The sequence below is a fragment of the Panthera onca genome, chromosome D1 (genome assembly GCF_046562875.1).
Source record: "Panthera onca isolate mPanOnc1 chromosome D1, mPanOnc1 haplotype 2, whole genome shotgun sequence".
NCBI lineage: Eukaryota > Metazoa > Chordata > Mammalia > Carnivora > Felidae > Panthera > Panthera onca.
In genome coordinates this window covers 105701819-105724225 of record NC_138348.1, presented here as the reverse complement: position 1 = coordinate 105724225, position 22407 = coordinate 105701819, and the positions used below count along the sequence as shown (strand labels likewise).

The following is a 22407-nucleotide window of genomic DNA, read 5'->3' as shown; positions in this document are numbered from 1 at the left end:
ATATATATATATATATACACACACATACATATGTGTTACTAGTATCTTTGTGATCCATTTTTTTCTTTTTAAAATAAATTATTTTTGACAGAGAACATGCATAAGCAGGGCAGGGGCAGAAAGAGAGAGAATCTCAAGCAGGTTCTGCACTGTTAGCACCAAACCAGACACGGGGCTGCATCCCACGAACCATGAGATCATGACTTGAGCCGAAATCAAGAGTCAGACGCTTAACCAGCTGAGCCGCCCAGGCACCCTTGATCCATTTTTTAATATGTAAATCTAAACAGTACAGTCATAAGAAAGAAGACATCAGTTACACTTAAAAAACTGAAGTAACTATAGATTGATCCAAGGTTTAAGTCACATTACACTATAGTGATTCTACCAACCACACACCAAAATCATACTCTCTTTAGGTTTCGTCGTTATGTTCTGTCTCAAGTATCCTTTCTATTTAAAACATCAGTCTGTGCCTTTACAGATTATATTCAGTAACGACTGACTGTAGAGTGTTTAAATGTAAAATCATTCATTCTGGGTAAAGAGTGATTCTCTGACTAGACTCATCAAGCAGAGCACTCACAAGTGGCTCAGCGATGTGTCTGGCTTAGTGCCCAGCATGTTGTAGGTGCTCAGTAATATCTTTGTTAAACTGAAGTAAAAGAGCACCACAAAAATGAGTAACTGTTTGCATCCTGACACTATGGGTGACAGGTCTCTGAGACTGATGTATGAGAAAACACTACCATGTTTCTTACCTGACATTAGCCAAACTCTCTGCAAATGTTGATGGCAGTAGTAGATACTGGGTGTTAATGGTAATATATTTAAGATGATTGACTTCGTATTTTTAAATATCTCTAAGAAAGAATACTACTGAACTCTGATGTAGCACACAGAAACTGTCCATATATTCATTTAAAATCTACGTAGTATACATAGCATAATATGTTGCTAAGAAATCTTATAAATCAAAGTTATTCAACATTGGGTGTTTTTTTCTCTGCTGTGATTAAAACAAATATGATAAATCGATAAGGAACTAGAATCCCTAAATATCAGGTTAAATAAATAATAATAAAATCTTCTATAATTATCTGTAAATGATAACACCGTGTTATCTTTGATCTCCGATACAGAAGTGTCCTCTACTCTTTCACTCCAGTAAATAAGATGTGTGGATTTGCAGTATGCAATATCATTGTCAGTGCATTTATAAGCTGAAAGAGGAGGACAGTATTAAGATCTTTACAAGTTCCAAAAGGAAGAAAACGTAGAGAAAAAAATATCTAAGAATTAGCTCCTTTGCATTAGGAAAACTGATAAATGTCCCTACTGGCCTTCTTCCTGATGAAATACCTTGAGTGGAATAATCCAAAAGTTTAATGCTTAGTAAATTAATTTAGTCATAAATGAAAGATCACTCAAGTGTTTTATTTCTTAACCTTGGTAATATATTCATTGGTTTTTATCACAGTCATCTTTCTATGTTTTTATATGGCATAATAAAAATGTTTTAAGTAAAAGGTGAACTTTTCAAGCAGTGTCTGATAATATTTTCCTTATTTAAATGATAAATTAGCAAATGCTTGTTCCCTACAGAAGCCTCTTCAGGAAAAGTTAAAAGTTTGGATATGTTTTACGGCAGGAGACGGAGTTATCACAAATCATTAAACAACCTCCATCTGTAAGTCTTCCTGGTCATTTTCATATGGACCAAACACTCACTCCGGACCCAGCAAGTACTCGTGTCTGCCATGTTTTTGGAACTTGATATTTCCCCCAAGGTTTGGTAACAGTGTCCCAAAGTCAAAATGACAAAAGAACTTTGCATTAATAAAGAGAATTTTAGAGCTGTAGTCAAATTTGGAGGGAATAGACTCCTCCTTCCTTATACTGAAAGTCTTTTCATATTCATGAAATCTCCTACTTTGGGGGTAAAATATAATGCTCACCAGTGTCATTTGCATTCGAAAGCCTGCCAAAGAAATTCAGTTCAATATTCCATTTAAAACCTTTAAAATAAATGTATTCTATTCCCATTACCCTGGATGCTCAGTGACTCTAAGAAGGTCTCTGATACACTGAAGGGTTTCTCAGTGGCTGAGCTCAGTGGCTCAGAGATCTGAAAAACTAGAATATATGAAAAACTAGAGAAACTACAGATAATAAGCCTCAAAAAGAAATGGCTCGGGGCAGGGGCGCCTGGGTGGCTCAGTCGGTTAAGTGTCCAACTTCGGCTCAGGTCATGATCTCAGTATCGTGTATACTCATAATCAGTATATGCTGTTGGAAGCATGAATCCGTGAACAAACCAAACAATGAGAGAGTGGAAGTGAGAGAACAGTTGGTGGTCAACTAACACATAATTGGATTTTGGCTCAGTCAATGATCATTGTGTTTAAAGCAGGCTGATGGCGGAACATGCTCCCTTACAAAGTCGGTTTCCATTGCCTTAACCCACGTCCATCAGGGGCCAGGGGCTCAGCCAGGCAGCGGAGGGAGCCAGAGGCTGGATGATCACCAGCAGGAATGTTGGAGAAAGGCTCCACATCTCTCTTGGCACCTCAAGGGTCCCTTTCAACATCCAAAATTCAGGACCCTGTGTTAGATTTTTAAGCAGGTGAGCCTGTTAAAGGCTGTTGAAAGCTCACAACATTATTTTCAGCCTTTTATTAAAACCCCAGAGTGATTATCAGGACTTCAGGGCAGATACCCTGGAGGTGACAACGCCCCCCGCAAGAGGGAAGAGTTGCTAGTCTGAGAAGCACAAACTATAATTAGCTTAGTGAACAGTTCAACCTCTCCGCCGGCCAGTCTCCTTCAGGGTTCTGTGTCCCCAGTCCTTACAGAATGCTTTCCAGTCTGCATGCTGCCCTGTGTGTCCCTTCACACACCCTGACAGTAAAACAGTCCCGAATACTTTCACACGCACACCACTGACAAGTGTGTTTGTCTTGCATGTAGCATCTCTCCAGTGCTGGTCACAGCTCATTAGTGGGCCAGCAAATTATCTCAGCGACTCCCAACCGACATAAATGTTTCATGAATAGAATGAAATGGACAAGATGGGATAGCAAATGTCAGAATGCCTCTTATCCACGGGCATACGTTGTTTCGTGAGGAGTTTAATAAACATGTAGATGTTGCCGTATAGCATGTGAACATGTAAAATGAATTTCTTATTATGGGTTGAAGTCAAAAAGCTTTGAAAGCCTCTGTGATAAAAGATCAAGAAGACAACGATAGTTAAGGGCAAGACCTTTAGTATCAGACTTGTCAAGGTTTGAGACCCATTCCTGCCATTTATGTGCTCAATAACCTCGGGCATGTTGCTTACCCCTCTCTGAGCCTCATCTGTGAAAGGGGGAGGCTGTACAATGCGGTGCCTGATATCCAATAAACACTCAGTAAATGACAACTTCTTGAAAAAAGTCTCCTGTGAGGACCATCCAACTCAATGGGGTCTCAGGGTAGACCTGGTTACTCCAGACTTCATGACACATGCAGATCCGCGGGAAAGATTCATAGGACTCATTAGAAAGAACACCCCCTTGCATCCACAAGCATGATATTTGGACATGAAATATCTGGGCTGGGGTTTTGCAGTTACAGAAAGAGCAGGAAACAAAATTCCATTCATACTGGGGTGAAAACTGGGAGACATATTTCTCCAAACAGGGCTGAGGCCTGAGGAAACCCAATTTTCTTGAAGTCGCTCACCAGCGACAGCCCTGGGACATCCATCCCTGCAGCAGGGCCAACACAGAAGCCCCCAGAACGGCTGCCATGGTTCAGGCAGAGACTTCTCAAGGAAGGGACTGAGCTTCTCGCTGTCCCAAAGACCCGTGACTTCCAAGGACCTCATCTCTCGCTGTCCCTGACCCCCCACCTGCCCTCTGCAAACATCACGTACCAATCATCAGCATCAGCTTCAGTGATGTTGCCAAGGGAACTCAGTGACCTCCGACAACCTCTGTCCATCTCCACGCAAAAGGAGAGGTCAGCAAGGAGAGTAAGCCTGAAAAAAACGAGAAAGCACCCCAGAACAGAGGGAAACTGACACACTCAAGGGCCCAGGGAGAAAAACAGCAATGCAGTCAAGAAATAGAGGAAAGCAGTGACAGGAAGCGAGACAAAGAAAAAGACACTTGGGGAAAAAAGTAAATAGTCCAAAAGACAGAGAGGAAGATTTTAAAAAGCAAACAAAACACTAAGTGGAAAACAAGAAAAGGAGGAAGACACAAGAGAAAAGAAGTAATGGACGAAACTCTGAGGGCAAGAGACCACCATCCCTAAGTCCACAGTTCTGTTCTCAATTCCGTTAGAAGGAGCGGTGCCCAGACCAGGCAGGGCTGGGGGAGAGCAAATGGGCTCTCTGAACTGCCAGTGTCCTTCCCCTCCTCACCAGTCTCGTCCTCCAGCTTGACGCCCATCAGGGAAACTCAGGACACAGACTCAGAGGCCTCTGTCGAAAGAGACTCCGGAAGCTGAGAGATTCCAGCTGGGCTGTGAACGGACACACCCCACTCTGCCTTCCACCACCAGCTAACATCTCAGGTGTTCCCAGCCCTGATCCTCTGCCAAGCAACTCCTACCCATCACAGACTCCAGCATCTTGTCGCCCCAAGGGGCCTCCATTCTCCCATCGGCATGTACATTCTACCCTGCACTGGACACATTCAAGGGAACTCGGATTATTTTTCTGGTGGCCTATGGGGCTTTTGCATTTCACAGAACTCAGGGAACAGAGGCCCGTCACCATCGCCTGGCCCGGCCTCATGGGAATGTCTTGGCTCATTTGCAAAAGGAACCCCATCCTGCTTCTCTGTCATGTGGTGCTGCCCCCTCCCCTCAGGAGCTGGAAGAGGGTCTGGCCTGGCCCTCACTCCCTCTCTGGACCACTCCCGTCTTCTCAAGTTTCCATATCACACGCAAGAGTCACAGCAAGCGCTCGGAGAACACAACTCAGCACAGTTCCGTCATTTTTGAGGGGCCTAGGCCTGGACCTAGGGGCCCCGCATCCTGAGCGCAAGCCTCTCCCGCCTCTCACCCAAAGTGTGAATGCCTGAACACAAATCCACCTCCTCTCAGCTCAAATGAGCGGGACCCAAGCTCGTCCACATCGTCTCTCAATACAAACTCCTGCAGCAAACAGGGCAGGGGTGGCTCAAGACAGAGAAAGACGAGAGAAGAGGGAACTTCATCAGGAAGAAACGCCAGCCTCAGAAAAAAACTCAGAGTGAGGCCACACAGGCATCCCCAGCTCCTTGTGGAGAAGCAAATGGGTTGGCATTCTGCCTTGAAACCCCAGGGTCTGGGGCACACACAGAGAGCAGGACCCAAGGCAGGGCCGGCAGCAAGTGGCCAGGAGGAGATGCGGCGCAGACAGCTGAGCGTTCTGCCAGGCCTCCGGCCTGCAACCTGGGGCCTGCAAGACTCCTTCCCAAGCTGAACCTACTGCCTGCCGTGTCCGCTCCCCAAAACCTGAGATTTTCCCTTAAAATGGAGACTAGGGACGTGGGAATCGGTCTGGCCAGCCGGCCTGGCTCAGGTGGTCATGAAGGTCAGCCTGAGTCACTCAGGGCTCCTGGAGCTGCCTTTGAGGCAGAAATACAGAGCATCTTTGAGGACTCCTGCTCTGTCTGTGGAAAGGTGGGCAAAATGCTTAAAATACAATAAAAGCAAGGCCCAGGACCCACAGGGGTCTCACTCCCTGTTTCTCTGGACTGTCTGTGGGGTGCCTGTATGCAGGATTTCTGCAGAAGACAGTCCATTTTGTTAAGCCTTTGAATATTCAAATCGAAAGTATCGCGCAATCATTGATTGTCAAATCATGGGTTTCTAGAGGTTTTAAATACTTGGCATGAGGGGGAAAAAACTCAAACCTATACCCGAAGGTATAAAACATTAATTCTGTTTGTCTCCTGCTCCAGGAACCTGGGTGCAGCTGGATGCTTTGTGAAACTTTAAAAATGTGGCATCTCTGCTTCTCTCCTTGCACAGGAGCCCTCCTAGGCACCGAGTTCCCGCAGCTGCAGCACCCAGGCACCGACCCAGCTTCTGCTGACCACGATGTCGGGTAACTCGGCTGCTTCTCCCGGGGTAGGGTCACGCGAGCCAGGGGCGTTTCGATCCGGGTGTATTTCCACAGCTTCTCCTGCACAGAACAGAGAGGCACAAAGTCAGGGCGTGCAAGTATGAGCCCGGGACCCCGAGAGGGCACGGGCCACGCTGTGGCTGCTCCCACTCGGCGCCTGCTCCCGAGGGCTGAGGCCCAGAGGCCCGGCCGGCCGCTGTGGACGTCCGCCTACCCCCGACCCCCGACCCGCCCTTCCACTTTGGCACGGCTGTGACCCTGGGACTTCGCGGCGCGGACTCTGCGTGCCCAGAAGCGGCGGCGGGGGGAGCTAGAGGCTCGCGGTGAGCCCGGGACGCGAGCGAGGGCGCGCGGGCCGGCCGCACGGCGCCGGGCGGAGGCGGCCCCCTCTGCGGCCCCCGAGCTGCACCCGCTGCCCACCGGGCTGCGAGCCGCGCGGGGACGGCGGGTGCGGGAGACCGGGCCGCGCAGAGGGCGCGGCGCCCGGGCCTCGCGGGCCAGGCGCGGGATGCCCTGGGTCTGCGCGGCGAGCGGCGCAGCCCGCTTTTCCGGGGAGACCCCCGGCTCCCGGGACGTGGCGCGGGGGCTCCCGGCTGTCCGGCTGCGGTCTCCGCAGTGACCAGGCGCGGCGCTGGCGGCACTGTCGCCAGGCGCCCGGGCAGCTCGAGCGGCCGCCGCGAGTCCGGGGGCCCGGCCCCTCCCCCGCGCGACTGCCCCGGCGCTCCCTCCCGGGTCCGGGTCAGGGCCGGAGGCGCGGGCGCTCCCGCGGCCACCCCCGACCGCCAAAGCCCGCCGGCTCGGCCCGGCCCCGCGCGGTCCCACCTACTCACTGCGGCTCCGCGGGGCCGGCCTGCGGCGCCCGGGCTCCCTCCCCGCCGGCGCTCCGCCGCCGCGCGGCCTCCCCGCCGGCCCCGAGCGCGACCCCTTCCGCGGGGCTGACTCCCGGCGGGCCGCGCCACCCCCGGGAGCCTCGCTCGGCGAGGCCGGAGGCCCCGTGCGCCGCCGGGAAACGCCTGCACTCGAAAGGGAGGGGGTGGGGAGCGACGGGAGGAAGGGAGAGCCGGAGCGGGGGCCGAAGGAGGGAGGGGGAGAGGATGGCGAGCGGGAAAGGCGGAGAAAGGGGGCGAGGGAGACCAGGCCGGAGAAAAAGACGGGAGGGGGTTAGTGCTCCGGGCCTGGGCCCTTTACTGAGGTCGGTGGAGCAGGTCCCTCAGCAGCCCGAGGACAGCTCTCTCCACCACCCCAGCCCCCCGCCCCCTGCCCGCTGTTCGTCCCGGGGCTGGCTTCCAGACCAACGGCACGAGGGGGAGGGGTCGGGGCCTCCCCAGAAGCCGCGTTTGGCCTGATGGAGAAGATAGGGACTCAGAGCTTCCGCACAGCATCACAGGGGAGTGGGCTGGGTCCCCGGCTCCAGATCAGAGCAGCCGTCCCTGCCCTGGCCATCGGGCCCCTCCCAGGCCCGCAATACCCTCTCCCCGGCGGCAGGCTGGGCCCAGAGCCCGAGGTCCCCCTATTTTAGCCAAGGTGGTGAGCTTCCCTAGACTGCTGTCCGCATTCCTGAGCAGAAACGCCTGTGTGCTACTGGCCTAGAGATAGGGCCCAGCCTGGCGTGGGTGGCCCCACAGATTCCCATAGATTCTGTTTCCACTGGGGACCCCGAAACCTGCCCAGCTCCTCCTCATCCTCTCAGGTCGGAGACTTTTGGGGTCCCTTCCCACCTGTCTTGTAGCATTCTCTTTGCATTCTTGGAACCTAGAAACCTGGCCTCCGGTGTCATAGTCTATAAGAGGACCCCCTGCCCCCGACCCCTGTCTACACCCAAACCTCACATTTGACCACTGACTCAGTCGCCTTTCCCCAGAAAAACCGAAGGTGTATCAAGGTGTCCGGGTGAAGATAACGGTGAAGGAGTTGCTGCAGCAGAGAAGGGCGCACCAGGCAGCCTCCGGGGGAACCGTAAGCATCACCCCTCACCTACTCCCCACCTAGTGCTCAGCCTCACTTAACCCTGTGTCTGGAAAGATGTGGGAGGCCACCCTAAGCTCGGCCACCAACCCCAGACCTGGCCTTCCAAAGCTGCCTTTATAACTTCTGTGCCCAGCTTCTTCCCAGCTCAGCACAGGAAGCCACAACACACAGCTGGGGCATGTCGTGGGGCTCAGGATTCAGGGGAGCCCATCCCTCACTGGCCACAGTTGAATACAAAGGGCTTGTTGACCTGGTGCAGGGACAGTAGCAGCCAGCAGGTAAGTCGGTGGTTATTCGGGTAGGAAGACAGTTGTATGTGCCCTCACACATGGAGAGAAAATCTCTCCCAGAAACTCATTTCCTTTAGGGAGCCCTTCAAGGAGAGAATCTCTGTGGACATGCCCCTTGCTTCTCATTCTTACGAAACCCAGCTTCTAAGGTCATTTATCTGTAAATCACCAGGCACAGAAAGTTCCCAGCACAAACGGGCCATGTATCTGCAGAAGAGACAGATACATGGGGTAGAGAACCTCCTCCTTAATATGTAGTAAAGCCTTAAGCACTTCCAGGTTATCATGAGGTGATATGAGGCAGGCGTAAGGGTACCCAGCCACTTTATATACTTTCCAAAGCAGATAGTATTGCTAGGAGTGCTCAGGGCAGCAGCAGAACCCAATAAATTAGGTGGGGTTATCCTCCACCGTAGGGCCATTCATTGCTGAAAGCCCTTGGTCATACAGTCGCTTGTGGGTTGCTTTGGGTGTGCATGTGGGATATGACAGATGGGCCCACATTGTCAGCGTTAGGGTTGGTCCCGTCCCCAGCTTTTTGGCATCCTCCCCACGATGCTTTTTGAGCCTGGTGCTCTTTGTGTGCAATGCACGACTTCCTGAAATGGCCCTTTGTGGGAAGAGGCAAGCGATATGGAAGTGGTGAGCATGGGTTCTAGAACCAGTAGGCTGGGTTCAGAACCTCCGTGGTGCAAGCGTATCCTTGAGCAGATCTTTAAGCTGGAGATAATAGAATTTAATGAGGGCTGAATGAGTTATAAAGCATATAATAAAGCACTTTATTTGAAATGAAAGAGTATGTTCATTTAGCAAGTGCTCGATAAATGTTAGCTGTCGTTATTATTATTTGCAAAAAGCAACTAAAATAAAATTATAGCCAAGAATTGAAAGCCGGCCATCCAGTAATGTCCATTCACTCCCTTTGCTCAGAGTTTAGAGTTCAGGTGTGGGCCTGCTGTGATACAACCTGCACAGCAAAATTTACATTTACTGGAGAGGTTAGTACCTCCACGTACAGGATTTTAGCTAACACAATGAAGCTTCCTTCCATTTGCGGCGGGGCGCGGCGGGGGGGGGGGGGGGGGGGGGCGGGTTACAGTGGTTAAAAAGAAAGCACTTTTGCGCACTCATTATTTCATTTAGTTCTTGTAACAACCGGGTGGGGTAAATAAATCAGGATCTCCATGCCTCTGTTACAGCTAATGTTCAGAGTCTTACAGTTACTACAGGCAGAGCTAAAAAACAGGACCAATGTCTTCTTACTCTCCATATAAAAAACAAAAAACCTTCCCACCTATTGGCTCCCTAAATTCACCCTTCCACATGTCCAGCTGCGCTGAGCAGGAATCTGGTAGCCTCAGCTCTCGATTCCTTCAGTTCAGAGATGGTTATAAAATTAACAAAAACAGGAACACGGGAACTGGGAAATGCTTCTGGTTGCGAAAGGAAAAGAAACTCATCAGGATGTTCACAACAAAATATAATCTTTCATTAAGGAGTTTGGGGGGCATGGTAGAATTCTGCTTCGATGCACCCAGAGAAACCCCCTTTCGGCACGGTGATTTTATTGTAAGGCTGGCCTCTTACAGGCAGGTTTGGCTTCTGTGCCCGTTAGCTGCTTGCGGGAATGAAAGCAAGGGTAGAACATTTCGCTTGTGTATCTGACCAGTATCTGTTTCCTGGAGCTGTTTGATTTGTCTAAGTTTTTCTGAATCACCGCCACCACCCCTGAGAAATAATAAAGCCGTACTTCTGAACCACTGCCTTGCAGGAACATGCACAGCGAAGCCTGCTCTCCTTCACTTCCTGGAAGAGTATATCGACCCGTGCCCTCACGGGCACGGAGAAGTAGCACACAGATGATTTCATTATGAGAGCCAGATGTAAAAGCCCTCACTGGGAGCCAGCAGGAGGATCTGGGATTCTAGGAAAGCTGTGAGGGTGTACTCAAGGGACAGTGTATGCCTGCTTCCCGGTGTAGACTCTTTAGTTTAGCAGAGATGATCTCCAGTGAAAGGACGCCTCTGGGAAGCTTCGAGCCAAGAACAGAGTTAATTTTATCAAATATACAAAGCAGGAAGAAATTTATCATAATTTGTTATAAAGTCAGAATAGTAGCCACAGTTTGACATTTTAAGAAAGCAATCATGAATGGAAGTTATAGATTGAGGCAGATGTCAGGTCACAAACAGGGTGCCAGGAGAAGTGTGTTTATGCCAGATTTCTGAACTGGATTAAAAAAAAAAAACAAACTTATTTCGGCCAGGTCAGTTTACAAACAACCCTACACACACACACACACACACACACACACACACACACACACACCTTTTACCTTTAGGAGAAAGGGAAACTTGAGTTAGTATTTATCAAAAGAGATATTTTACCCTTTTCAACCATTAACTTTTTTTTTAAACAGCCTCGATGTGTTTTCATAAATTGTAGATTGTGGCTTTTTGCGCTGTTTGAAATTGAAGAGAACGGTGTCTGTCTTTGTATTCCTAGAGCAGAGTAGAAAGGGAACCCATGACCAGAAAGATAACATCGAGTAGGAGATTGTAAACATACCTGAGGGAGATAACGTGGGCAGGCGGACAAACAGACCGTTCCCATTCCCGGGGAGGAGAGGGGTTAAGGAGAGCTCCACAATGAAGCAGATTTTTTAAAACCCACTCCTTCCACGTCCTTCAGCTCAAGCTGCAGTCAAATATTTGCATAAAGAGCTAGTGAAGGAGTCCAGCTTCCTGGTTCATGACATTACAGCATGGATCATTTTCAAAATTAACACCACCTCCTGTTTCAGCGGTGGCTGAGTGTGCAGTCTCTGGGTGACATGGTGCATGGGAGTAAGTATACCCTGTAATCCGAGACAGAGGTGTGGTGAGCGAGGCTTCCCAGTGCAGAATCACAGAGCAATGCTGGTCCCTTTAAACTTTAAAGCCACCATCTGAAACCTTAAAAAAAAAAGAAAGAAAGAAAGAAAGAAAGAGAAGGAAAAAGAAAAAGAAAAAAAAGAAAGGAAAAGAAAATCCTACATTGCTCAATACAATGATCCGTTCAAAAGGAATAATCTCATAAACTTCAAGCATTTAGATATAGTCGCGAAAAAAGCAATTCTTATAGAAAGGAGTACAGAACATACAAAGAGTTTAAATACTTACTGACCGTGACCTAGAGGGCAGATAGGCTTCAGCTCACTGACTACAGATTTAAGAAAATATTTTCTATTTTACTATTTCATAGCTAGTAAGCACATGGGAATATTTTCAGCTAACCCAGAATGAGCAAAGTTAGGAATTGCGTGCTTTTGGGGGGGGAAAAAACACAAAACTCCTAAGGCTAAGCAGCCAGAGAGTATATGAAAATTTTGAAGAAGATGATGGATGAAGTCATAGATAGTTGGGGCTAAATAAGGTTAGGTCTTATTCATTTTAAATTAAATAGTTTAATAGAAAAGCTCTTTGCCGAGCAGTCTCAAACTGTTCCATTTCTCTGTAATATGAAAATCATTTACATTCACTTTTACTGAAATTAACCTTTAAAATTTAAGTGGGAGAATCTGATATTAAAAAAAAAAAGCAAACAAAAACTGAGTCTAAACAAAATGTAACATTGGTCATATGTAACGACAGCCACTGTCTTCTAGAAGAAAGAATCTGGCTTACCTTAGAGGAGAAGGCAACAAAGTTCATGTGACAATGTCTTAGCTCTCCCCTCATAGCACTTTGATTTCACTCTGCTCTGTGGTCACGTTCTTGCTTTGGCAGCCGTCCGGAGGCAACAGCGTCCGTCTTTCAGACCAAGTCCTACCATCTTCTACAGGTCAGTACAGCCAGCATTGCGGTTCCCTCAAAACCTCTCCCAAAAGTCCCTCTCGAAAGCCTTTCAGGTGCTTGATTCAGGGGTTAAGAGAGGCACCACCATTTAATTGGAATCCGACCAATCGCATCGTGCCTCCAGATGCAAGCCCAGCAAGGGAACAAGGGCACGCTTTCGTCCTCATTTCTGAGACGTCTATTCTCTGCTTCCTGCTCTGTCCCAAGAGTCTATCTCCACCTTTATTCCACCTCCTTCAATCTCCAAGGAACTAAACTCAGATCAGCATTGTTTTCAGGAACCTGTTATCCTTTTCAGTGTACTTACTGCTGAATGCAGGACCCCCTCAGGTTCCAGAATATGCTTTCTCAGCCCAATACGAACAACTGCACTACCTATGCCATCCAACAGCTAGCACCCTACTGAAGGGGCCACTGTAGCTTAGCCTGAAGGAACCGTGAGACTTCCAAAAATCCAGGGTTCTGTTGTCCTCTGGTGAACACAGTCTAAACCTATCTTCCTTGAGCATTGAAAGATTGCAATCAGAAATCGAGCCTATTAATAAAAAACATGCAAGAGGAGCCCTGTTCTCAGAATTATTCTTGTTTGGTAGCTGACAACTTATTTTAATTCTGTTATAGCGTTAACATGGCTACTAAGAAAACATTTTTGCTTTTTGTAACTCGTAACAAATACCACTAATTCACTTTACGTTCTTGGTATCTATTTGTATTATTTGCGTGGCTATTTGTATCACTCCTCAAAATTTAAGTTACTGAGTAAGTGTGAAAGTTTAGAAAGGCAGCAACACAAAATCAAGAGAATTGTTTCCCATGGCATCAGAAGTTTTCTTAAAGCCTCATGCAATTCTGTATGTTACTTCTGAGAGGTGAAGTTGAACTGCAAATGGGATGTTGATGCCTTATAGTCCAAGAAAGCAGAGCCTTGAGCCATTATTTGACTATGACAGTTGGACTCAGGTTGGATTGTCATTGTTTTATTTTGTGCCCTGGCCACATTTACAGCCTCTTTCCACATAATTAACCAGATTTATTCCATTGAGATTTGAATTCACTAAGGCAACTAAAAAAAAAAATCCAAATTGCCTGCCTATTTACTTTTCTAGAACTTCTTAAGCCCCCCTGCCCCTCCCCCCACACATGATAAATATTCAGAATATAGGAGAGAATTCTATTCAAAGTTGTAAGGGCAATTTTTAAACAACAACAACAACAACAACAACAACAACAAAAAGCTTATTCCTTTCTCTTCTAGGGCTGTGTTTTGAGCCTGAACCGGTTTCTTCCACACCCAGTTATTTTCAACCCCGAGAATTTTCCAGTTGTGTTTCTTGTGAGGAAAACACAAGCTGCCTCAACCAGATCTTTGATTCCTACCTTCAGACAGAGACACACCTGGACCCTTCGCTCACTTCCGCGCAAAGTGCTCCACACTATTTCCCTGACAGCTTCCAAGCCGCCCCTTTCTGCATTAGCCAGAGCCTGGTAATTTATCTCGGTTCTTTACAAAACCTGACTGTTGCTTACTCTGGGGTGGTAATGCTTTGTAAGAGAGTTTGCATCATCTCGTGAGAAATCACACTATCAACAAGGAAATCATCCAGGAAACAAGCAGAGAACCAGTTAAAATTCAGTGGGGGTCAAAATAACCACACATCGCAGGGGGCAAAGCTTTGGATACACGCGGAATCGTGATTTCCCAAGTTGGCCATGCCCAAGTAAGTGGTGGGTGGCAGTAAAAAGAGGTTTCCTGACAGTGTTCGTTTAATGTTTAAAAACTGTAGTCAAGACATCTATTAACTGGAAATCATTGATTTAAACAGCAGTCCTTGGATTTTTTGATTTTGAGTTCTTGAAAATGGAATTAAGGCTGCATCTACACAGTATGAAACTGGCATTCATTCCAGTAACGGGTTTTTGTTTCATTTTTGACACTGAATTGGCTCTCCTAAGTGCCTGTTTGGGTCTGGTGTAGGCACAAGAACTCATTTAGGTCTGAGATGGCTAGTGAAAAAGAAGCCTTAATCCTTCTAAGAATTTGGACAGTCTATTCTTCATGAACCTCAAATGTTGGAAAATATGGTACCATTTACAATGGAGTAAGGTTGCCATTAGTAGATACCAATTGTTTGAGATGTCTTTTAGATACTCATACAGTTTTTTAAAACCATAAAAAGTAAGGTTGTTTTTTTTTTTTAATGCAAATACTTTTTTTCTTTTGGTTTGTCAAAATGTAGCAGACTAAATTTTCAGGGTCTAGGAAATTAACTCCACGGAATATGCACACAGGGCCCCAGTCATCCAGTTCACTTCTGGCTTCCAAAGAAGGCTTTCTCAGTAATAACCGTAGCCCTGCTTATGAGAAAGCAGAAGGTATCTTTCTCCTCTGGGGACAAGACTGTAGTGACTGTGAGTCACGTCTTGGATTCTCCCAGACACTGGCTTGTTGAAGATCTCACTTCTGCCTGTGCACACTCACTTGTCTGTCCACAGTCAAGGGTGTGGAGGAACATCCCAGGTGCCACCTGCGGCTTATATCGGGGCACACGGCAAGATTTGACGTGCAGGTGACTTGACGCACAATGGGATTTTGTGGTTTAAGAACAAAGCATCCTCTAAAGTATGGTTCACAACAAAGGAGGCCAGTGAAGCAAGGCAATTTATTGTTGGGGAAGAAATAGGCAAATACAGAATAGGGTGTCGTGAACCCATGCAGTCTGCAAATTAAATTACTTCTGCACACTTGGGTTAGGTTGGGTGTTGTGTTGTGTTGTATTTCTTTCCCCCAGTGTTCTTACTCTGAGTTACTAAATCCACTCCATGCAGCTCTTTTAATCCCGTCTAAAGTATCAAGCTCTTTGTTCCTTGGTTTTCTCTAGACGCCGGGATCGCCTTCTGATTCCTCCACTCTCTCCGGTTCCTTAGACTACAGTTACTCGCCGGCTCAGCTACCGTCATATGCCCCAGAGAATTACAATTCGCCCCCTTCTCTGGACACCAGGAACTGTGGCTTCCCCTCCGAAGACTACTCCTATGCCCACCTGCCCCCGGACGCCCAGTACGACTGCTTCTCCTCGGCCGGCGCCTCCGTCTGCTACTGTGCGTCGTGTGAGGCAGAACACTTGGACACCATCAGGGCATCGGAGTACTTGTCCTACCCCAGCTCGGACTACGTGAACTTTGCCCCCTCTGCAGCGGCCACCAGTGATTTCTATAAGAGGGGGACAGACTGTGACATCTGCTATAGTTAATGGCAGTTACGGTAATTCGGAACACGGTACACATATCTGTTTTTCGGCCGCCTCAAATGACAACTCGAAATATCCAACCCATTGACAAAACGTCACAAGCCCAGCTTGCACGTCACCATTTTCGATTTTCCGAGGCTCACGAGGCATTAATAGGAAGTCCTCAGACCTGATCACTGTGTCACTCCTATTCTTTGTGCTTACGGTTAACATTTCTGTAGGGAATGTTCAGCTGTGTTACTTTTCTATGTAATGAACAAATTCTAATTTTTTTTTACTAATAAATTTTGTATTATTAAAAATTGGCTCACATATTTTTAATTCTCCAGTAGCAGTTTCCAGTTGGTTTGAATAATAACAATTAATTCTGGTAAATCACCAATTAGTCTTCAATAGTTTGAGCTCACTTATTCATGAATTTAAAATTATTTTATTTTATTTTATTTTGAGAGAGACAAAGTGCCAGCAGGGGAGAGGCAGAGAGAGGGGAAGACAGAGAATCCCAAGCAGGCTCCTTGGTGCCAGCACAGAGCCCCTCGCAGGGCTCAAACTTACAAAACCACAAGATCATGACCTGAGCCAAAACCAAGAGTTGGATGCCTAACCAACTGAGCCACCCAGGTGCCCCTAAAATTATTTTAATGTGGCCAGATGCCTTGGCTCCCATGGGGGTGGAGGGTAGACACAGCTGTGGTGGTTGAAAAGGAGGGGCAGCCTCACCTCCAAATGAGGGTGTACGTCTTAAGGCAACATCAGAGAAAGACATTTATGAATCATTAGCTTCTCCTATCCAACATTCGTCAATGAAATGTTAATATGCCCAAAAGGCACATCTTACCTACAGCAATATTAACCTGTAGATAATTCTTCATTCCCAAAATGTTGTTTTGTAAACTTTAATGGCAAATACTTGATTTTTTTTCTCCTGAGAGCCGCCATGCTGTTGATGTACCACAAAGCTTGGAAGTGGTCGTTATCTTGTATTTCCAAGTGTCTTCATTAAGTCCTTAAATACGCATTGTGCCATTTGTTTCTACACATTGGTTGATAGGATTGACCGTGTTGTTTACAACTGAATTTCAGAGTCGACTTCCTCTGATTAATCTACTTGAACAAGCCCAACCATCCTTCAAGGTGAAGGGCAGTTACTTAAGCTACCTACGCTACACTCTACTGTTCAATCCTGTTCACTGAGGGCATTAAATCACAGGACTTAATCCCTGCAATGAAGCCTGGAGGGGCGTTTTCCACGTCCCAGGTTTCTGCACAATGGCACCGACATTCATACCATTGGCAGTGGCCACGGCTACCATTTTGCAAACCCTTCCTGTGTGCCAGAATTGCCTGAGGGTTTCCTCACACATCCTCTCACTTAATCTTCACAGCAATACTGATAGCAGAATGAACAGTCTGAGAGAGAAGTCACGTCACCTACCCAATGTCACCCAGCCAGTGAGCACCCAGGCTTGGGTCTGAAGAACACCAAAGCTGTGCTTTTTACTCACTCTCCGGTGGTGAAGAGTTTGAGCCGTCGTTTGTGAAAGGCTGCTGGGGAACCTGTGAAATCGTCCCCCGTTAACCTCGACTTCCTCATACAAGCACAGGTGTGCCTCCACACAGCTAGTCAGAGCTCTCCAGAAGGGCTGACTGTCCACAGACATAAAGATGCCAAGCCCAAGAGCTGCCGGAGGCCCCTCCTCTGGGGACTGAGGAGAAGAAGCTGACAAACCCCCACCTCAGGGGGCCTTTTCCTATCGGGAGGCAGATAGGCTTTCAAAATGACGTGCCTAGTTGTCGCCTCCCTGGGCACTCCGCTGAGGCTTGGGCAAACACGGCAAGTTGCAACCTGCCTCGTGGGAGCGTTGTGCCAGGGAAATAGAACAATTGCTGCCTTTCTGAGATGCCAATAAAACTAAATTTTTAATAGTTTCACACTGAACTGACACTGGCCTGTTGTTAACAAACATCTGCTCTGACGCTGTAAAGCCCCTGCCTACGATCCACCCCACTTCACCCCTGCCGTCCCCAAGGGACAAAGAGCAGAGAACCCGAAGATGGCCAGTGGCTGGCACCAAAATATCCTCTTCCTGATGTCATTCTCTTCTTTTTTTTCATTCTCTGCTTCTAGCCTGTGCCTTCTGTGTCTGTTGCTTTGCTAACAGCATTCGCCTCCCCTCTTGCTTCTTATTCTTTCTTCATATGTCCCTTCATGTTTGCCTACGTCTAGTCTAGAAAGAGACTAAAAATGAAGAATGTGAAACATGGGCTAACAGAGCTGCTATGCATCACAATGAATGACCCCACCTTAAACTGGCCTTTAAGATCTTTCCAGAAATTTGGGCCAACAGGTCACCTGGCACACGAAGAAGCGGATGAACACTGCCCACCTGGTCTCTTAAGCAGGACAGCTCACACAGAACATCTCAGGAGCCCTAGAGTGGCAGGTAAAACATCTGCCCGCAGCACGGGGACAAGCTGGAGCGCCTCTCCTCTGCATATGCCTGGGAAGCCGCATAAAATCCAGAAGCCTGTGTCTCAGCGTGAGAAAGCACGATTCAGTACGTCTGTGGTAGGACCCAGGGATCTTCATTGTTTAAGTGGACCCAAGTGGAATCTGATATAGACGGTCCTCTGTCTACACTTGAAAACATTCACATATTCAATGGCCAAATTGTTCCCCTCTGGGACCTAGCAACACAATGATAGTTTATATGTATTAAGCCCTTCCTATGATCCAGTGCTGTGGGCATTCATCTCATGTAATCTTCAAACAGCAACACAAGACAGATCCTATCACTGTCCTTGTTTTTATCAGCAATGGAAGTGCAGCTTGGAGAGGTGAGTTAGCCTGTCCAAGGTCACACAACCCGTCATCAGGAGGAGTTCTCCAACCCAGGAGGTCTGAACGTCCAATGCCCTTTGCATACTTTCCATGCATTATACCTGGAGGAATCATCTGTTTGGAACTGGATCTCTTGTATGTACATCTGTACTCCTCTTCTCACACCACAGAGGCATTTAATAAGATTATAAATGGGAGAGTCACTGAGTGAATAATTTTGTTATTCGGAACCATTCAATTAATCCAACAAAATATTAATTAAGCACTTACTGTGTGCATGGTTGACTATGTGCCCTCAAAATGTGGTTGTCAGGTAAGAGGATATGTGACTTCAAAAACATAAAACGGGGAGAAGTTCAGGGAGAGTAGGCATAGACTAATTTTCAAATTCTTGGGAAACTTAAATTTGGGGTCAACCCTTGGAGCCTGAGACAAAGTTGAAGGTAGTGACCATTTGGTAATTATTGCCTCAAGCGATGGCCCAGCGTGGTGACATCCTGGCCGCTGGCCTGAGCTACAAGTGGGTGTCGGGGAGCGACATATAGAGAAGAGAGGATGGTGAGGAGGGGGTGAAGGGGGTGCTACCTTTTGATAGGAAATGGTTTTATTTTTTACAAAAAAAACTTTTTAACGTTTATTTATTTTTGAGACAGAGCATGAACGGGGGAGAGGCGGTGGTCAGAGAGAGGGAGACACAGAATCTGAAGCAGGCTCCAGGCTCTGAGCTGTCAGCACAGAGCCCGACGCGGGGCTCGAACTCACGGACCACGAGATCATGACCTGAGCCGAAGTCGGCCGCTTAACCGACGGAGCCACCCAGGCGCCCCGGAAATGGTTTTAAAAATCATATATTCAGTCCGGAATCAAAGCCAGTCAAAGTTGTGAACAATATGGATTAAAATAAATATGGACTCACCACCATTTCCAAATCCTCAAACCCTAAATAACCCCAGCACAGCGTCCGGAAGGGCTTCTCAAAAAAGTAATTTACTCTTGTCGTGCCTCCCCTGCCCTTACAGATGAAGGTACAGAGATGCCCTGCCTGAAGGAGATTTGGTCTTTGGGGTACCTCAAGGTCTGGGAGCTGGGATTTTAGCTCTGGTCTTCAGAGCCACATGGATTTGTGCCTTAAAAGGTAGCATAAGTGGCCCCATGTCTTAGGTTCCAATAGGCCTCTGGGCATGACTTTGGAGTTGGAAGGATGAAAAAATCTGAGAGGACACAGTTCTGCGTTATAATTAAGCATCAAATGCATTGAGGGCAGGAATCAGCATCCACTTAGAAAATAGTTTTTCTTGCTTAAATTAAATGGATAGAGAACATGCTGCTGGTCCTTGGCAAATGTAGAAGAGTGTGTGTGTGTGTGTGTGTGTGTGTGTGTGAGAGAGAGAGAGAGAGAGAGAGAGAGAGAGAGAGCACCATTCGTTGCCATCTGGATAATCAGGAGGAAAGAGGAGACATCTACCCTTAGCCTGTCAAGAATGGATCTGGAGTACCCAGTTCTCTCCCAGCTTCGAGGCCACCACGTCCCTCCCCTCCTGTGCAATTCTTGGTTGGATCACCCAGATTTCAAGAGGAGCCCTGCTACGGTTACTCAAGTCCTAGGATTGTCCTGATGAGGGGAAGTGGTGAATCCTAGGGGGAGACAAATTTGTGGCTAGGTGACAGTCACCCTAAAGGGGAGCTAAGGTAAGAATTCCATTGTGGTTGTGCAAAGAAGGAGGCATTTTCTGAGAGGAGGACCCATCAGAGGACAGAGGATCCAGATTAAGAATTGGGGAGCATCTGGGGCAGCTGGGTGGCTCAGTCGGTTAAGCGTCTGACTTTGGCTCAGGTCATGATCTCACAGTTCGTGAGTTCAAGACTCTGTGCTGACAGCTGGGAGCCTGACCCTGCTTCGGATCCTGTGTGTGTGTCTCTCTCTCTCTGTCTCTCCCTGCTCACACTCTGTCTCTCTGTCTCTCTCTCAAAACTAAATAAACATTAAAAAAATTTTTTAAAGAATTGGGGAGCATCCTCAAGTGGGCTTCCTGTGAGAGGTCCAGTTTGGGGGACCTTTCCTTTCAGACTGTGGGAGCACAGTCCCATTCAGCATTGCTTGAATATGCACCCCGCCACATTACAATTCCTATAGGAACCCCAGCTGTTCAGGACATCTGGTTCCCCGTAGAGCTTTGAGTAGAAGTACAGAGGATAAAGTGAAGGCACTTTAAAGGGAAGCATTCTCGCTCTCTGCCGAGACCTGAGCAGTGCTGGTGGCACCAGATGCAGGAACTTGTGGTCCAGGGCAAACTGGAAGCTGTCTGCAGCCCGTGCGGTGGCCCCACCGGCGGCGGGAATCCCGGGAAGGGATCAGTTGAGAAGTGGCAGCTCCAAGATATGGCCAGAGGATAACAATGCCTGCAAGTGAAGCAGGCAAGAGCTTGGGTCCATCAAATAAGGGGTAACTTTAGGACAAATTAAAAAAAAAGTTTTCACATAGCAGGTAATGCATTTAAAAAAAATTACCCCAACAAGTTGAACATTTAAATAGTTTCAAGAGGGGTCGAGATTAATTTGGCTGATAATATTTTAGGGCTGGAAAGGGACACGGAGATCACCTAGTTCAGTAGTTCTCAACCCTTGGCTGCACGTTACCATCACCTGACGAGGTTGTAAAAAACGCTGACGTCCAAACCCCACACCAATGAATCACAATCCCTTTGGGCATTAGGATTTTTTTAACTCCTTATTTTGAAATTATAGTTACAAAACAATGCACACCCTCTATCCGGAGCTAACTAGACCATGGATCTTGCTCAATCTTCACTATTTTCTACAGGCATGTATTCATGTATCGAGGGTGTATGGAGGTTTCTAATGAATAAGCCTTAGTATTTTTTTAAACTCCCTCAGAAGATCCTAATACACAGCCAGGGTTGAACAGTGGTTTTGTCCGATCAACCCTCTTTCCACAGGTGAGGAAACTGAGTCCAGAGTAGCAAAGTACCCTGCCCAAGGACACTGCCATCTTTCAGTAGGGAAGGCAGTAGACTTTCTTAGTCCAACAATCTTTATTGCACATAAGTTTGTTAAGAGTCAACAATGTGCTACTGAAAAAGAGCTGGTTGAGGGTCAGAGCAGGAGGTAAAAGGGTGTGCCTAATTTTTGAGGACTCTTTGCGGGACAAACACAAAACCCCACTCTTGGTAGCTCTTCCAACCTCATGAGGTTGTTGAATGACATTGTTTTAAAATTCGTTAAAAGCATAGGTCTCGGCCAATAGTGAACATCCTCCCCCCACCTCCCGTGTTCATCATTATTATCAGCGAATTCTGACCTGGAGAGATCACAGGTCTGGCATCACATGGAAATTCTCATGTTCTATGACGTTTTCAGTGTGTGGCTCCTTCTGTTTTCTTCTTGCTGCAAAGGGACTGGTCAATGGTTGGGGACACAGTGTCAGGCTTAAAAAAAGCTCCTGCCATGCTCTCCCTGGGGGACATTCTTCTTACATCCACTTGAGGCATTGAGCCAGGCGGGTGGGAGAGCTCACTTTCTGGTGTCTTCATTTTACGCGCTCTTTGGCCTTGATGAAAGCCACAGAAATGCTTCTCCCTTCTCCAGCAGCCTGCTCCTACACGGTGAGCCTCAAACTGCTCTGGTGACAGGCAAGCACATGCAATGGGGGGCATAGAAGACAGCCCCATATGGGGGACATGGCTCCAGCCGAAGCCCTTCTCAGCCTGAGCACCTCCCCGGTCTCAGCAAATCTTTCTGCACACAGCCCTTTACCTGAAACAGACAAACACAGCCAGGACTCCAGCTACACTTTCACTGGAGTCCGGGCCCAGGACAGCCGAGGTGGGGAACTGAGGGTCTCCGGAGATGAGTGTGGCAGAATTGACCCCTGGAGCTCCTGAGCCAGCTCTCCTTCTCTGAGCGCCCCGGTCCCAGCAGCAGCCCCTTTGAGTTGGGTTTGAGGAGCCGGACCATCCACAAGTACCCGGGCTACTGCTCCATGAGCAGAGGTACACCTGCACCGCAAGTACCTGCTGCGGCCTCTTTCAGGCTCCCTTCCCAGGGTTCTATGAGCTGCCCGGCAATCAGGCTTTGTGAATTAGGAGATGAAAAGGCCAAG

At 47.7% G+C, this 22407-nt stretch overlaps 1 protein-coding gene and 1 long non-coding RNA gene across 5 annotated transcripts; one reads left to right on the top strand and one right to left on the bottom strand.

Moving 5' to 3' along the window:
- Positions 1 to 39: 39 nt before the first annotated feature.
- POU2AF3 (POU class 2 homeobox associating factor 3) lies at positions 40 to 15747 on the top strand. Of its 4 annotated transcripts, none has more exons than XM_078432723.2 (5): positions 40 to 6085; positions 7965 to 8059; positions 12129 to 12183; positions 13453 to 13682; positions 15077 to 15747. In XM_078432723.2, the coding sequence occupies exons 1-5, from the start codon at positions 6079 to 6081 to the stop codon at positions 15446 to 15448; spliced, it is 759 nt and encodes a 252-aa protein (XP_078288849.1). In that variant the 5' UTR covers positions 40 to 6078; the 3' UTR covers positions 15449 to 15747. The 4 variants fall into 4 exon arrangements, with proteins under 4 accessions (XP_078288849.1, XP_078288850.1, XP_060460628.1 ...); XM_078432724.2 differs by having other exon boundaries at positions 42 to 6085; positions 7965 to 11207; XM_060604645.3 differs by lacking the exon at positions 40 to 6085 and adding an exon at positions 6178 to 6426 and having other exon boundaries at positions 7965 to 11207.
- LOC144612892 (uncharacterized) lies at positions 5841 to 7017 on the bottom strand. The gene is made up of 2 exons (XR_013550017.1): positions 6934 to 7017; positions 5841 to 6163 (listed from the first exon to the last, which is right to left on the bottom strand). It is a non-coding gene; the product is annotated as an uncharacterized LOC144612892 (long non-coding RNA).
- Positions 15748 to 22407: the final 6660 nt, after the last annotated feature.